Below are 13,848 nucleotides of genomic sequence, written 5' to 3' on the forward strand. Positions count from 1 at the left end.
TACTCTTTTCTTTTTTTTTTTGAAATTAGATCTTGATGGCGATGGCAGGCGGCTGGGATTGTGATTGATCATGATTGATGCAATGTTTTTTTTTTTCTATCTTTTTTTTCCCCATCGTTTTCTATTCCCACTTTTTTCTTTTCTTTTTCTTATATATTTTCTTTTCTTCTTTCTTCAGTTACAGGGCACGACTAGGCTAGGGTTTAAAAATAATGAACGCACCAAGAGAGGACAAAAGAATGCATGTGCGAGTTTATTGGGCTACATACATACCTGTTCTACTTGCTCTACCTTCTTTAGTGCACCTTTGACAGGGAACTATGATTGGGTCACCCACACATCATGATCGCTCACTCACCCAAAACTCGCTCATCATGGTCACTCACTCACTCACTCACTCGCTCACAAAATTCACTCGCTGCCCAGTAAGGAAGATAGAAATGTCATGTTTTACCAACCGAGTGATATTTTATGAATTTACTACTAACAACCACCATTTACCACCCCCCCCCCCCCAAAGACCCCCAAGGTACCGGTTCCAACCCGCGAAAAGGAGAAAAAATACCAACAGAAGAGAAAAGTAAAAAAAAAAAAAACCAGCCAAGGAAATTAGAAGGCGAAAAGGTTGTCTACAAGATCATTGATACGAGACAAAAAAAGAGACACATGGTATAGAGTCTATGGCATCCGTCTAGTGGATGTTCTTGATCCTGTTGTGGGTGACGGCGATCTGGTCGTCGACGCGGTCGCTCTGTTTATTGTGTTAGCAAGCTGTACCAGCAAACCAGTGAGCAAGGAGCTATGTTTATATACCTTCTTTATGATCTTATCAATCTGCGCATTCTGCCTATCCACCTCCTGGCTCGTGGCCATCGCCAGATTCCTCAAGCGTCCCGTGACGGAGCCCAGCGCGTCCAGATTGTTCTCAATCTCCCTCTCCTTCTCATCATCGCTCTCGTCGCCCTCAAACTGATACTTGCTCCTCTCCGCCAGGCTCATCTTGCCCGGCATCTTCCCTGGCCCCCCCGCGCCACTGCCTCCCAGCGCCTTGCCCACATGGTTGCGGCTCTCAAACCCAAACTGCCTCGTCTTGTCCCTCTCCTCGCGGTCGCTCTGGTGGCGCTCCAAGATGCGCCGCTCCTCCTCCTGCGCGCGCTTCGTCGAGTTGAACGGGTTGGACACGTGCACGGCAAACATGCTCCCGTTGAGCGTCTTGAGCTCGCGCGCCTTCTGCTCGGCGATGCGGTTGTGGCTCGCCGCAACGTCGAGGTTCTTCTCGGTGTTGTGCAGCCGCTCGCCCTGCGCGCCGAGGCGGCCCAGCGTGGTGCGCCCCGTCTCCTCGGCCTGCGCGGCCACGCGGAGCGCGTTGCGCGTCGACGCGACAGACTCCTGCTTCGTGAAGCGGATCTGCTGCTTGACGGCGTTGACGTCCTCTTCTTCTTCTTCCTCGGCGGTCAGCTGGCGGGCGGAGTTGTAGCTGTCGCCGCCGGTGGTCTGGCCATAGCTGCTGCTGCTGCCGTAGCCGCCGCTGCTGGAGCTGCCGCCGTAGCCACCGGAGCTGCTGCTGCCGTAGGCGCCCTTCTCGTTTGCGGAGGGGCCGCCGGCGGGGGCAGAGCCGTATGGTGGGGGCTGGTGCTGCTGCTGGCGCTGCTGCGCGCCGCCAAAGAGCTGGTCGCGGTTGGAGTCGAAGGTGCTGGTGGAATCGGAGCGGCCGTAGCCCCCGTAGCCGCCTGGTTGCTGCTGCTGCTGCTGCTGCTGTGGGGGGGCGCCGTAGCCGCCGTAGCCTCCGGAGGAGGAGGAGGGGGCCGGCGAGGGGGCGCCGTAGGGGTTTTGTTTACCGCTGGTTGTGGAGGGGGCCGCGGAGGGGGCGGGGGAGGCCTTGCGGCCGCCGAAGAGGGCGGCGCGGTTGGCGTCGTCGGTGCCGGTGGTGTCTTTGGATTTTTTGGAGAAGAGGCCCATTGTGCTTGTGGTTTTGGGTGTAGATGTAGATGCAAAGGGGGGTATAGATGCAGATGCTGTGGATGGGTGTAGATGGAGATGTAGAGGAGAAGGAGAGGCAGTCTGGGGGAGTGGGGATGTCTGCAATTAAAGGGAACAGCTCTGGCGATGTTCAGGAGGGGCTGAGACGGGAGCTGAACTGCTGTGTATGCGTGGCGTCGCGGCTGAGTGGAGCGAGGTCTCCCTAGAATAGAATAGACGTCGATTAGGTAAGGATCGATTCCACCCGCAGCATTGCTGATGCCTCCGCCGACCTGCCGAACGGAGAGAGAGAGCGAGAGAGATGAAGCAGTAGAAGTAATAGGAGTACGATGATGACGGTAGAATGGGTATCAGTTGCTGGTATTGTAGCTATTTACTTGGTCAAGCTCTAGCAATAACGCTTCCTGCCAATTACCGAAAAGAAAAAACCCACCATCTTGATCATTGATCCTCGATCCTCGAAACAGCATCCCGTGCCAAACAAGAAAAAGCGCTCGCAATTCATTCATTCATTCGTCCGTTCCATTCCCCAATTCCCTCATTCACCTATTTAAGCCATACTCCTCTTAAAACAAAAAAAATAGTGAAAACGAAAAAAAAAGCTAAAAAATAGCAATAATATTACACCACCTCCCCCACCTCCCATCCCCCCCCCCCCCCGGGCACTCCACTCACCCCGTCATAACCAGCCCGCCCCCCTGATCCTTCTCATTACTCGCCGTACTCAACCGCGCACACAACCCCAGCAGCACGACCGTCTCCGTCGCCGCATAGTAGTTCAGCGCATCCAGCAAAATCTTCAGATGCCGCGAGAAGTTCTCCTCATACTTGGCCAGGTTGTCGCTGAGCTTGTCGAGGCGCGCCGGGTCCAGCTTCACGTCGTCGAAGCTGCCCCGCCGCGCCGACGGGCCGGCGAGGGATGGGTCGGCGCCGACGAGCGCCTTCGAGAGGCTCGAGGTGTAGGAGGCGAACATGGTGCAGGTCATCATTAGCTTTGCGTGGATCTGGGGCGCCGTTAGTTAGAGCTCCAAAGACAGAAGTGAAGCATGAGGAAACAGAGAAGAGGGAAACATACCTTCAGCAGCTTCGAGTTCGTCAACATGCACTCCTTCAAGCACGTATCCAAAAAGTCGACATGATCCTGCATCAACTCATCCACCGTCCGCACCTCCCCCAACCTCCTCATCAGCCCATTCCAATTCGGCTCCACCACCTCACTAGTACAAAAATACATGAGCTGCTGCACAAACACCAGCATGCGCGCCCTCAGCGTCCACGCGCGGCGCTTCCACATCTCAATCTGCGGGAAGCGCGACCGCTGCTTCCACGTGTACTGCGTATTGTGGTCCTGCCACGCCTGTCCCAGCAGCGTCTCGAGATGGCGCAGACTGAGCAGGTAGCGGAACAGCAGCTGGTAGCGCAGCACCGTCTTGCGCGAGATGACGAGCGACAGCGGGAACGGCACGCTGTAGTCGAGCTCGAGGGCGTTGAAGCCGATGATCTGGTCGACGGCGGAGGCGGCGGCGGGCGCCTTGTGTGTTTCCTCGAAGGTGGTGACGCCCTCGTCGATGCCGCTCACGGAGACGACGCGCATCAGCCACTTTGTGAGGCCCACTTCGTTCATCTGCACCTTGACGTCCTCCTTGAAGGGGTCTGAGGCGGCGATGGAGCCCGGCTGCCGCAGCGTGAGGTCGAGGAGGGACTGCAGCTTGCCGACGTTGACCTTCTTTGCGGGCTTCTGCAGCTCCGTGGCGCCCAGCTCGAGGAAGTACGAGAAGAAGTCCGAGCGGTCGAGGAAGAAGTAGTGCTTCAGACTGCGGAGCCGCGCCGGGAGGGCGTGCGTGGTGAGCAGCAGGTTCAGCAGCGACTCGTTGGCGTGCGCATAGGCGCTGTTGACGTTGTCCAGGAAGCGGATGTCGTCAAAGCTCTTTGGCACGTCCGCCACCTGCTTGCTGACGTCCACGCCGCCGCACTCCCGCACGACGTTCAGATACTTCCCCGCCAGGAGCACCTTCTCCTTCACGGCCTCCAGCTGCGGCGGCACGTCGCCGTCGCGCACCGTGTACCGCTTCTCCCAGTACTCGTCCGTGTAGTCCTCCTCGAGGCGCTCCCGGCGGATACTCTTCTGCTCCTTGACCAGGAACTCCGAGTGCGGGTCGCGGATCATGCCGTGGTGCAGCCACTCGTTCAGCATGGCCATATACGGCCTCGACGCCTCGCGCAGCAGCATGCTGAGGAGCGACCGCGCCGCGGGGTCACCCGCCATGCTGGCGAGCCGGTGTGTCAGCAGACCCAGGACCGAGCCACCCTTGCATATCTTTACGCCGGGGACGCCGCTGGTGCCAACGATGTCGCCGCCCTCGCGCAGGCTCTCGAGGATGTTCTCGACGTCGTCGTAGTCGTCGACCGAGTCGTCCATGTCGTCCTCCAGCATCAAGTTGCGCCGCAGCATCTCCCGTGCTAGCGAGTACAGCTGGTACATCATGTGGCACGTCGGCAGCGTGTGCAGGTGCAATATATGTAGCGTGAAGCTGGGGCTCGTCTGGAACTGGTGCTCGAGCTGCGCAACGAGGACGAGATAGTCGCGGAGGAGCTTTCGGATGGCCGCGCAGAGGGCGTGGTTGACGGCGCCGAACTCTTCGCGGCTCTGCACCTCGACGAAGGCCTCGACGGCGCCGTAGTGCGTCGCCATTTTGAGCATTGTTGTGGAGAGGTCGCGGAGCGAGGGGTCGAGGCCGGGGAGGATGCGGAATTGGGGGCCGTCGAGGCGCGCGCTTTCGAGGTGGGGGTTGTAGTCTTCGCGGAAGCGGATGTATTGGCCTTCGTAGCCCTAGGAGGGGGTTAGTATGTGATGTATTGTAGATACGGGGGTGTAGAACATGCCATAAAGACGAAGAGGAGGTCCTCGAGGATTGAGGCTTCTTGGAGCTCGAGGGTCATTGATTCGAGGGGTGGGGGGCGCTTTGTAGCTGGCATTGAGGAGGCTAGAGGGGGTATTGAGATTCGGGAGGCCAGAGGGGCGGTGGTTGGGGGTATCAGGCTTGCTTCGGGGTTCCATGGGACTGAGGTCAATAAGTTGTTAGCAAACTAGGCCAATGATCAAAGCGTTGGAGGTTCGTCGGAGGTGAGATTGTAGAGGCTCTCATAGGTTTCTTTGAACAAGTTCCAGGCATATAGCTTCCGCAGCAAGTGCCGTGATCCAAAACTCCCCCTGACTCCAAAAAACCTCTACCTCCCCCCACCCCCCCCCCCCCCCCCCAAAGACCTCCCTCCCACAACAATCAAAAGAAGTACTCCTACCATTCGGCGTCCCCCTCCCACTCCCCACACTCCCCACCGAGATCCCCGTGCTCGTCCTCGACGTATCCCTCCCCGGCGACTTTGCGCGCCGCCCCGTCGTCGTCGTCTCCGTGATATGGATCCTCTCCGTCGTGCGCTTATCCACGCCCCTCGTTGCGGGCCGCCGTGCGGGCGGCGGCGAGTTTGGGTCGCGCCCTCCTCCTGCGCGGACGCGGGAGGTGGGGTCGCGGCTGGTGCGGCGGTTGGGGTCAGGCGCGGCGGTGAAGCTTCGGGAGGTCATTGTGGTGGTGATGGTGGTGGTGGTGGTGGTGGTGTGGAGGGGGGTTGGTGGGGGGGATGGGGTGAGTGACGGAGACGCGAATTTAGTGGTGGGTGGTGGGTGCCCCTGCGTGCCGGTGACAACGATTAGCTGCCCCGCGTGGTGCTAGTGTTTGAGCCTCAGGGACGACAGGGCTGGAGATGGAGGAACAATGTTTGTGGGTATGGAAGCTCTTGGGGTTTGGATGGTGAAGCAGGTGAGGAGCTGGAGTGTTGTTAGTTTTGAGAGTAGATAAGGAGAATGCCGTTATTTGTTGTCCACTCGTTTGTCCTCAGTCTGTCAGGTGTTTTCTGGTTTGCAGGGCAAATAAAGAATTCGTAAAGATCATGGGTCTCAATACCAAAGCAAGAACCAACCCGAGGTCCAATCTGATGGGGCGATGTTATCAATCCCAATAAAAGATTGTGTGCCTACACGCAATCATAGACTGTCACTCGCCAGCTTTACCAGTTTAGTTTGACGCTAAGAACAATGTGGCCAGAGTCTTTAAAATAGGAAGTGATGCCTGATAATTGTGAAGAGTTTTACACTCTCAATCGCTCATGCACTTGTGCTCATTCCTTCTATGCAAGATTCAAAGAAAAAACAGTTTTGGACAGAATCCCACAGCAAATGGAGGGGTCAATTCTGATACCTACTTTGATGACTCAGCACAGACCAGTATCAATGCCAAGATTTACACCCGTTACGGATAATCCTCACCGCATTAGGCAGTTCTGCCCCTCCTACTGACTTGTCTGGGCAGCCCGCCTCGTTGATGCCCGCGTCGCCCTTACTCGTGAACCTTGACAAACAGCTCCACCAACAGCTCTTCACCCCCTCCATTTGCTAATCTCCCCCCATCGACACCCCACCCTATCCATCTCCATCTGCATCAATACTGCCAAAATGTTTATTGCACGGTCAGAATACGGTTTGTTTCACCCGCCCCGGCGCTTTGCTTGATTCATCCCCGGCAATGAAATGCTAACTAACCATCACTACTAGATCGCGGTATCAAGTTCGTAATCAACCGAGCATATCTCCATCTTGCACTGCAATTTAACTGACGGATACACAGCACCTTCTCCCCAGAAGGACGTCTTTTCCAGGTCGAATACTCCCTTGAAGCAATCAAGCTCGGCTCTACCGCTATCGGGGTACATAACCCCCCCCCCCCCCCCACAAATCACTACCTGCAACTACACCTATACTAATCACCGCCGCCTCCGGAACCACAGGTAGCCACTGGATATGGTGTAATAATCGGTGTGGAGAAGCGAGTAACATCGCCGCTGCTCGAGGCCTCGTCCGTCGAGAAGATTGTCGAGATCGACCGACACATCGGCTGCGCCATGTCCGGGCTGCAAGCCGACGCCCGATCCATGATCGAGCATGCCCGTGTCGAGTCACAGAACCACTTTTTCCACTACAACGAGCCCCTACGTGTCGAGAGCTGTACGCAGGCCATCTGTGATCTGGCACTCAGGTTTGGAGAGGGCGCAGACGGCGAGGAGAGTATCATGTCAAGACCCTTCGGTGTTGCGTTGTTGATCGCGGGATACGATGAAGATGGCCCACAGCTGTAAGTTTCGCTTGTTTGGCTTCTGTGGGGTTGTGGGGTAGGACTAATGGGTGTGGGGGAGATAAGGTATCATGCCGAGCCGTCAGGTACCTTTTATAGGTATGATGCGAAGGCCATTGGCTCGGGTAGCGAGGGTGCCCAAGCTGAGCTTCAGAACGAATACCATAAGGTAATCATTAACCTTCGCCAAGTTTGTGGAAATTATGGTAGCTGACAAGAATTTGTAGTCATTGACACTTGAGGAAGCCGAGACAATGGTCCTCAAGACTCTGAAGCAGGTGATGGAGGAGAAGCTCGACTCCAAGAATGTCCAGCTGGCCTCCGTCACCAAGGAGAAGGGTTTCAGAATCTACACGGACGACGAGATGGCCGAGGTTGTGCTGAGATTGGGAAATGCTTAGAGAACGGTGGGAAATATCTGTCTTTCGTGGAGCGGCTCATGTTGCATACAGTAAATACTACTTTATTGAAACAACAATTGGTAGGTAACTGCACGGTGACCAGCCGAAGAATAGAAGAAAGCTTGATGCAAATCTGTGCATTAGCGTTTTCACCACCCTCTTTGTTTTGCCCTTCAGGGTCCAGTCATCAGATGCGTGAATATGTGTACTAAACGTTGGAATACTCCATCACGTTCCAGTGGCTTTCAAGAGCAATGTTGGTATCAATCAGTACATGTATCAGTGAGTGGTGGCAGTGATGCCATAAACCAGGTGGGTGCACCGCATGCCACCACTCCACTGGTATTAACCTTTATACTATCTGTCATTGGCTGTTTGCTATTGATAAACACGTATATAAGTTGCACGTGCTACCCACCGCCATGGTCAACTGATATTTCCAATATCTGCACCTTAGTTTAATGCATCCCATGTTTCATGAGCAATTTGTTTCAACCTCCTTCAAATATATGCCCATCCATACAATTACTTATTTCAATATCAAACTACCAGAATTCAATTCTTAGCCAACATCTCACAACCAATTCCTACTTCCACTTCTTCAACATCCTCTAAGCTTTTTTCTCCTTCCAATTCATACCACAACCTGCTCGTCCTCCTCGATCCAAAATCAGAACCTAGCTAGTATCTCATTAAATCATGGGCACCATAATCCCCATAAACCTCCCCCCCATAGAGGTCGAATACCCCACAAACGGCCAATGGACAATCTACGGCCGCAGCGGGCCCAACATCTACGCCCAGCCCCACTTCATCACATATCCCCTCTTCGTGTCCATATTCATACAGGGCGACATCCTCGTTCACATTGGAATCGACGCCATCCCAGACGGCTTCATCCGCAACTCCCTCCACACCAAATCCAAATACTACCGGCGGCTCCTCAAGCTGCTCACAAACATCTCACAGGATAAGGACTACCCGTTCGAGCAGGAATACAGAACTATCCCCTTCAACGACTCCCACATCGGCATCCGGTGGTCGAGGGAGGAGGACGGCAATGGTAAGGGCGTGGAGTCTGATATATACTGGGGGTCCAAATTCGAGGACAGCACCCGCTCTGTAGTGGTTTTGAGGAACCTGTGGGGGTTTGGCAGGGAGGACTGCAGGAAGGAGCTGGAGACGGGAATTGGCATGCCGGCTGTGATACCGTTGACGAAGCTCCAGGTCAGGGCGTGGCTCCATGATACCGTTGTTCTGGTGTCGATAAATGGGCATGACGATAGCACGCTGTATGCGTTCAAGACGAACCAGTCCCCGCAGGGTTTGTATCAGGAGCTGCATACGCTCCTCAGTATGCCGCCACACCCAAATATCCTTGAGCGCCCTTGTTACCTTATCACTAAGCAGACAGCACACTCAGTCCAGCATCCGCTGGATCCAGCGTCATTGTACTGTCTTGAGCCTACAGAGCCTGTGATTGGCTTTCTAACACCATATTACTCGGGGGGCAGCCTGAAGAACTATGTCAAAAACTACGAGATCACGCTGAAGCAGAAGGCTAGGTGGGCGCTGCAGCTAACGTCTGCCCTGCTGCATATATATGAGTACAGTGGTGGCAGCGACGGGAAATGTGGCAGATACAGCGCACTCAAAATGGACAACATTGTTCTGGACGCCGCGGGGAATCTGAGGCTGATTGACTTTGAGTTGGCGGGGACGTGGGTCCAATACACGCCTATCGAGGTCATGATGGTCCGGGGAAAAGGGAGGATTTCACGATTCATGAGTGGGTCAAGCGACTCTGGGACAACCCCAGGGCTGGGCGAGAAGTGCAGAGTGTGTAGCCCGCACCCGTGCTCTGTCGCTAAAGACATGACGGGGCAAGAGAGGCACGCAGCTCATCAAAAGGTGCTCGACTATAAGCTCTCGCGGACAAGCATAATCAGCCCGTCAAAGCCGAACTCAGACGCCCAGTACACAGGGCCGTCAGACCACAAGAAGATCCCGTTCTGGGGAGACGCTTCGGACGCGGAGTGTAGTGCGGCAATGGCCTGGATGCTGGGCTGCTGCCTGTGGTGCATCTTTGAGGATGTGCCGTGCCTGTCGGGCATGGGAAATGACTGGTTCCCCGTTGGGAATACGTTGTGGAAGAAGGCGAGGCAGAGTGTTCCGGTGGCGGTGCTGAAGATTGTGAGGAAGGCGTTGCAGACAAAGGCGGATAGACCGACTTTGCGTGAGATATATGAGGTGATGAAGAGTTGGGAGGGCGCGCTGATTCTGAAACAGGTTGAGAATGAAGAATAAAGGGGAGATACTTCCGGTGGGAAGGGCGAAGGAGGTCAAATTGACCTGGCCTGACATCGCAATCAGATGGTTGACGCAAGAACTGTCAAGGCCGATGATAGACTAATATCACACACTGTTGTTTAATCCATTATACATAGATATCCTAATTATAATAACGTGAATAAATTCTCTGGTTAGTAAGAGAGTATGATGGCTTTGAGAATAGTATTATAGTTGATTAGCTTGATTTGCGGTGGAATCACTGGCCTAGCGTTGGGTATGTAGCTGATGTGTGTTCATGGATTATCACTCGACCAAAAAGACATCGACACAGACGCGGCCGGGGCCCATGTACTTATATATGCCCGCTATACACAACCAATATTTTTGCAGAGCGGACCATGTACCACTGGGACTAACACCAGCCACGTGCATCCTTGCAAAGAGTGTGAGATATAGGATTTACATCGAGATACAAATACAATTTTAATGGGCTTGTGATTGGATGTAGTACATTGACCCAAGGAATAGCTACCCAGTACTGTATACGCCCAGGATACTGGTGTAAGTAATTTCTAACTCGATCGACATCATGTGTCTACATACATGTACGTACGCTACTATACTATCTTCTAGAAGATTTGTCGGGGGATGAATTAGTATGGAGGTATAAGTGATTGGACGGCCTGAAACACAGTGACGCCTGGTCTTCCACCAATATACGGTGATTTCGTGTATAATTAATCTGTCCTGTCTGATTGTACGGGGTGGATAGGAAATCGAGTGATGTTCCATGATACTACAAATAGTACCCCCAAACCTTCATATAATCCACCATGGTCTACAAAGTAGGTGGGGTCCGTCATTTTAGGTATTTTGTCGACCTTTCAATATCTATACTGGAAAATTACGAGAGATCAAATGGTCCGGGCCGGATTTAAAACTCTTCCGGCTTGGTCCACTGAAAGGTCTACATGCTTTAGGGAAAAAATATTGGGAGATTCATTAAGTTCTAGTATGAATCGATAGATTCTTCCGATTATCGCCCTATAAAAAACGCTGATGCTTCATAAAGTTCATAAAATGGTGACACTCAAAAGAAACGCTGCTAAAAACAAAGTAGAAAATGTGAACTATGAATTCCCCCAATTATGCAATTGCCGCTCGCATCATCCTATTACCATTAATAATAGCAGTTGTGCCAATGAGGATTTGTCGTCGATCTACATAAATAGTTAGTATAAAGACAAAGTTTGGGTATGTAGCGTAAGTGAGCAACGCACCTTCTTCACGCTTGGCAATAAACCTCAACGCTGCAATCTCCGTAAAAGTGCAGCCCCCAACGAAGAAAACGACGGTAACCTTCTTCTCGGCCTGTCCGTTTAATATATTCCTCGCCCTAACGGCTTTATCTTCTCCCCTCTGAAACTCGTCGAATGTTTTTCCCTTGATGCTCTTGAGAACGTCTTCAAATCCTTTCCAACCCGCCGCGCCAGTATTTACACCCCCATTTGCCCCTTTTGCAGTGGCGGTCATGAGCGGCTTTTGAATGATACATTGGATTAATCGGATGCTCAATGGTGCATAACCAGAGTAGACATATGATATGTCGTCGGGGTTATGCTCGTTCACTTCGTCCACAATCAACTTCAACGTCTTTCGAAGATTTGTGTAGTTCGTTCTTACAACGCCTGATGCGGCAAGTGTTGTACGAGACTGGAGAAGTTGGAGCTTCTCGAGTGCGTCGAGGGTCAATACATGGTTATATCCGTATGCATGAAGAATCTCTCTTTTGAAATTTTCAAGATCCTTTGGCTTCAGCCCTTGGCTAATAAGGGATTCGATACACAGAAGGCGCAAAATGGCTTCTACTGGGGCATTCCGTGAAATTAATTCTTCTATGGCGTCATGTTGACTAGACGGGTCGACGCCCGCTGCAAGGTCTATAATCAATCAAGGTTAGAGCTCTACTATAAAGCATTTTTAATGATATATCATCTCCAATGTCCTAGAACTGGTTGGAGTAGGGACATAAATAATCGAGAGAGCTTACTTTGCTGAACTTCGAGAATCTTATTAAAGATGTCGGAGCGGGTATGCTTCATTATTTCCTCGGCTAGACCCGTATGCAACCTTAGTGATTGGTGCTCTTGTTGTAGGCCGCCAAGTTTGCTCACAAAATCACGAATCTCTGAGACTGTTTTTGCTTGATGACGACCTTCATAGTCGTCGTTTAGCCTTCTAGCTACCTTATTAAGTAAATTCCCCACAATTGCAAAATTAGTGTCCCGTAAGTTCTCAAACAGTTTATCCTCCGAGCTTAAAAGAACTGGTCTCTTCTGTTTGGAAGATGATGCAGGAGCTGCAGCAGATGACGACGATGAAGATGTGGCAGCGCCTTGCTGCTGCTGCGGAGGCCCTACAAGGGCGGCATCCAACTCTATCTTTGCTGTTTATTCCGTTAACAACCAATCTTGCCTCTCAAGGACGAGGGAGGGTCGGTTTACAATTGTGGATCCCGATTGTCTCGTCAATCAATCCTTCATAAGTGAGCTGCGTTAATAGTGGGGTCACCATGTCTGACTCCCTGTCCACCACTATCAATTCCCCAAGTATGCTGCTTGGGGTTAGGGCAAAAAGATTGGTATCAGACGCATCCTCTTCGCCTCGCATACGAATTAAGGCGTCTGCTAGGCGTTTTGCGCAGTCACCTTTCCCTATTATGCGTGGGAATAGCCCGTACCGACGTTGAATGCCCATCAGTGCACGGGCCGAGTAAAATATGGACGTATAATCCTTGCGCTATAAAATCGTAAGAATAGCTGATAGGGAAAGTATTGCACCATTTGAGATGACACGGAATTATGAGAACATACAAGGTACAGTTCTTCAAAGGAATCCTCAAGCTCCAAAGAAAGGAGATCGGGCTCCAATGCGAGAAAATGAAGAGGGAATTCGCCAAGTGTTACATCGCCTAGTACACCCTCATCCTCAAGAATCTTTTCGCATACAAGTGTCCGTCGGGGAACGAATAGGACATTATACTCGAATTCTTGACCAGGGATTTTGGCATTTTTTTTGACGTGAGCTATGAAGTACAAAATGTCAGCTTATCTAGCCTTCTGCTACTGATGGTGATGAAATTTCCCAACTGCAACATTTTATGCTATTGAGAAAGCTGGAGTTATGTCTATATTGGGCGCAAGACTGGCTGTGTGGAGTAGACATAAAGCTCCGCACAGCCTACTTTTGGCCCGTGGAAAAAGTCTATGGGACTCCATAATGAAATTGGTAAGAAGCCCTACACACCTGCTATCGCATATGCATTCTTGACTGTGCACCGTACTAGAAACACTATGTTCTTTTGTGTAGCTTCGATCACGCCGTCATCAATCCAGAATATTTTGTCGACACCATGTTCCTAAAACGATATCCCATTACTATCACAAATACCTTTTACAGGCGATGAAAAGATTGATTAAGCGCACTTGAAGGGCCGAAAACTTTAGAAAGAGACCGAGAGGGCCGCTGAGCGACTTGTCGAGAACCAGAACCTTTTTCCCACGCACCTAGGGCGACTATTAGCGACAGGAAGTGAGAGACAAGTCATTAACTTACGCCCAAAAGAAGGTCTAAAAGATCCTTCTGAGCCGCAGCTTTGATGTGACCCGTATCGACAGTGCCAGAGGTGGGAACCATTATCGCGAATAGTCCGTCGTTGTTGACAACGCCTGGGGAGGTTGTCCGGGACATGTAGGTTACGTGAGAAATATCTTATCTAATCTCAGACACTTACCAATCTAGGATAAGTATGTATCTACATGCAACCACCCTGAGCTAGAGTACTAGATACATGTAGGTACATGTAGTTGCCAGTAAGCTGGCCAGGCCCCAGGTACACATGTACTTCTAATTTCTAAACGAATCATACTCGATCATCAGAGCTAAATCATGCTAGAAAGTACCAAGTCAGACTCCATGAAGTACAATCTAAG

At 52.0% G+C, this 13,848-nt stretch overlaps 5 protein-coding genes across 5 annotated transcripts; 2 read left to right on the plus strand and 3 right to left on the minus strand.

Moving 5' to 3' along the window:
* Positions 1–691: 691 nt before the first annotated feature.
* Positions 692–1,959, minus strand: H6S33_000152 (uncharacterized protein; the record flags this gene model as incomplete). The annotated part of the gene is made up of 2 exons (XM_044831498.1): positions 692–751; positions 814–1,959. The coding sequence occupies 2 exons, from the start codon at positions 1,957–1,959 to the stop codon at positions 692–694; spliced, it is 1,206 nt and encodes a 401-aa protein (XP_044699711.1).
* A 692-nt stretch (positions 1,960–2,651) lies between these two features.
* H6S33_000153 (uncharacterized protein) lies at positions 2,652–5,560 on the minus strand (the record flags this gene model as incomplete). Its single annotated transcript, XM_044831499.1, has 4 exons — positions 2,652–2,984; positions 3,056–4,810; positions 4,864–5,042; positions 5,281–5,560. 4 exons carry the CDS (start codon positions 5,558–5,560, stop codon positions 2,652–2,654), a joined length of 2,547 nt encoding a protein of 848 aa, XP_044699712.1.
* A 927-nt stretch (positions 5,561–6,487) lies between these two features.
* On the plus strand, positions 6,488–7,564 carry H6S33_000154 (uncharacterized protein; the record flags this gene model as incomplete). Its single annotated transcript, XM_044831500.1, has 6 exons — positions 6,488–6,512; positions 6,587–6,599; positions 6,660–6,738; positions 6,820–7,163; positions 7,230–7,332; positions 7,391–7,564. 6 exons carry the CDS (start codon positions 6,488–6,490, stop codon positions 7,562–7,564), a joined length of 738 nt encoding a protein of 245 aa, XP_044699713.1.
* A 699-nt stretch (positions 7,565–8,263) lies between these two features.
* Positions 8,264–9,871, plus strand: H6S33_000155 (uncharacterized protein; the record flags this gene model as incomplete). The annotated part of the gene is made up of 1 exon (XM_044831501.1): positions 8,264–9,871. One exon carries the CDS (start codon positions 8,264–8,266, stop codon positions 9,869–9,871), a length of 1,608 nt encoding a protein of 535 aa, XP_044699714.1.
* Positions 9,872–11,002: 1,131 nt separating this feature from the next.
* H6S33_000156 (uncharacterized protein) lies at positions 11,003–13,552 on the minus strand (the record flags this gene model as incomplete). The annotated part of the gene is made up of 8 exons (XM_044831502.1): positions 11,003–11,076; positions 11,137–11,796; positions 11,907–12,302; positions 12,361–12,655; positions 12,730–12,941; positions 13,163–13,274; positions 13,342–13,422; positions 13,472–13,552. The coding sequence occupies 8 exons, from the start codon at positions 13,550–13,552 to the stop codon at positions 11,003–11,005; spliced, it is 1,911 nt and encodes a 636-aa protein (XP_044699715.1).
* Between the last annotated feature and the right edge of the window lie 296 nt (positions 13,553–13,848).

The sequence above is a fragment of the Morchella sextelata genome (assembly GCF_020137385.1).
Source record: "Morchella sextelata strain SCLS chromosome Unknown scls_1, whole genome shotgun sequence".
NCBI classification, from domain to species: Eukaryota; Fungi; Ascomycota; class Pezizomycetes; order Pezizales; family Morchellaceae; genus Morchella; species Morchella sextelata.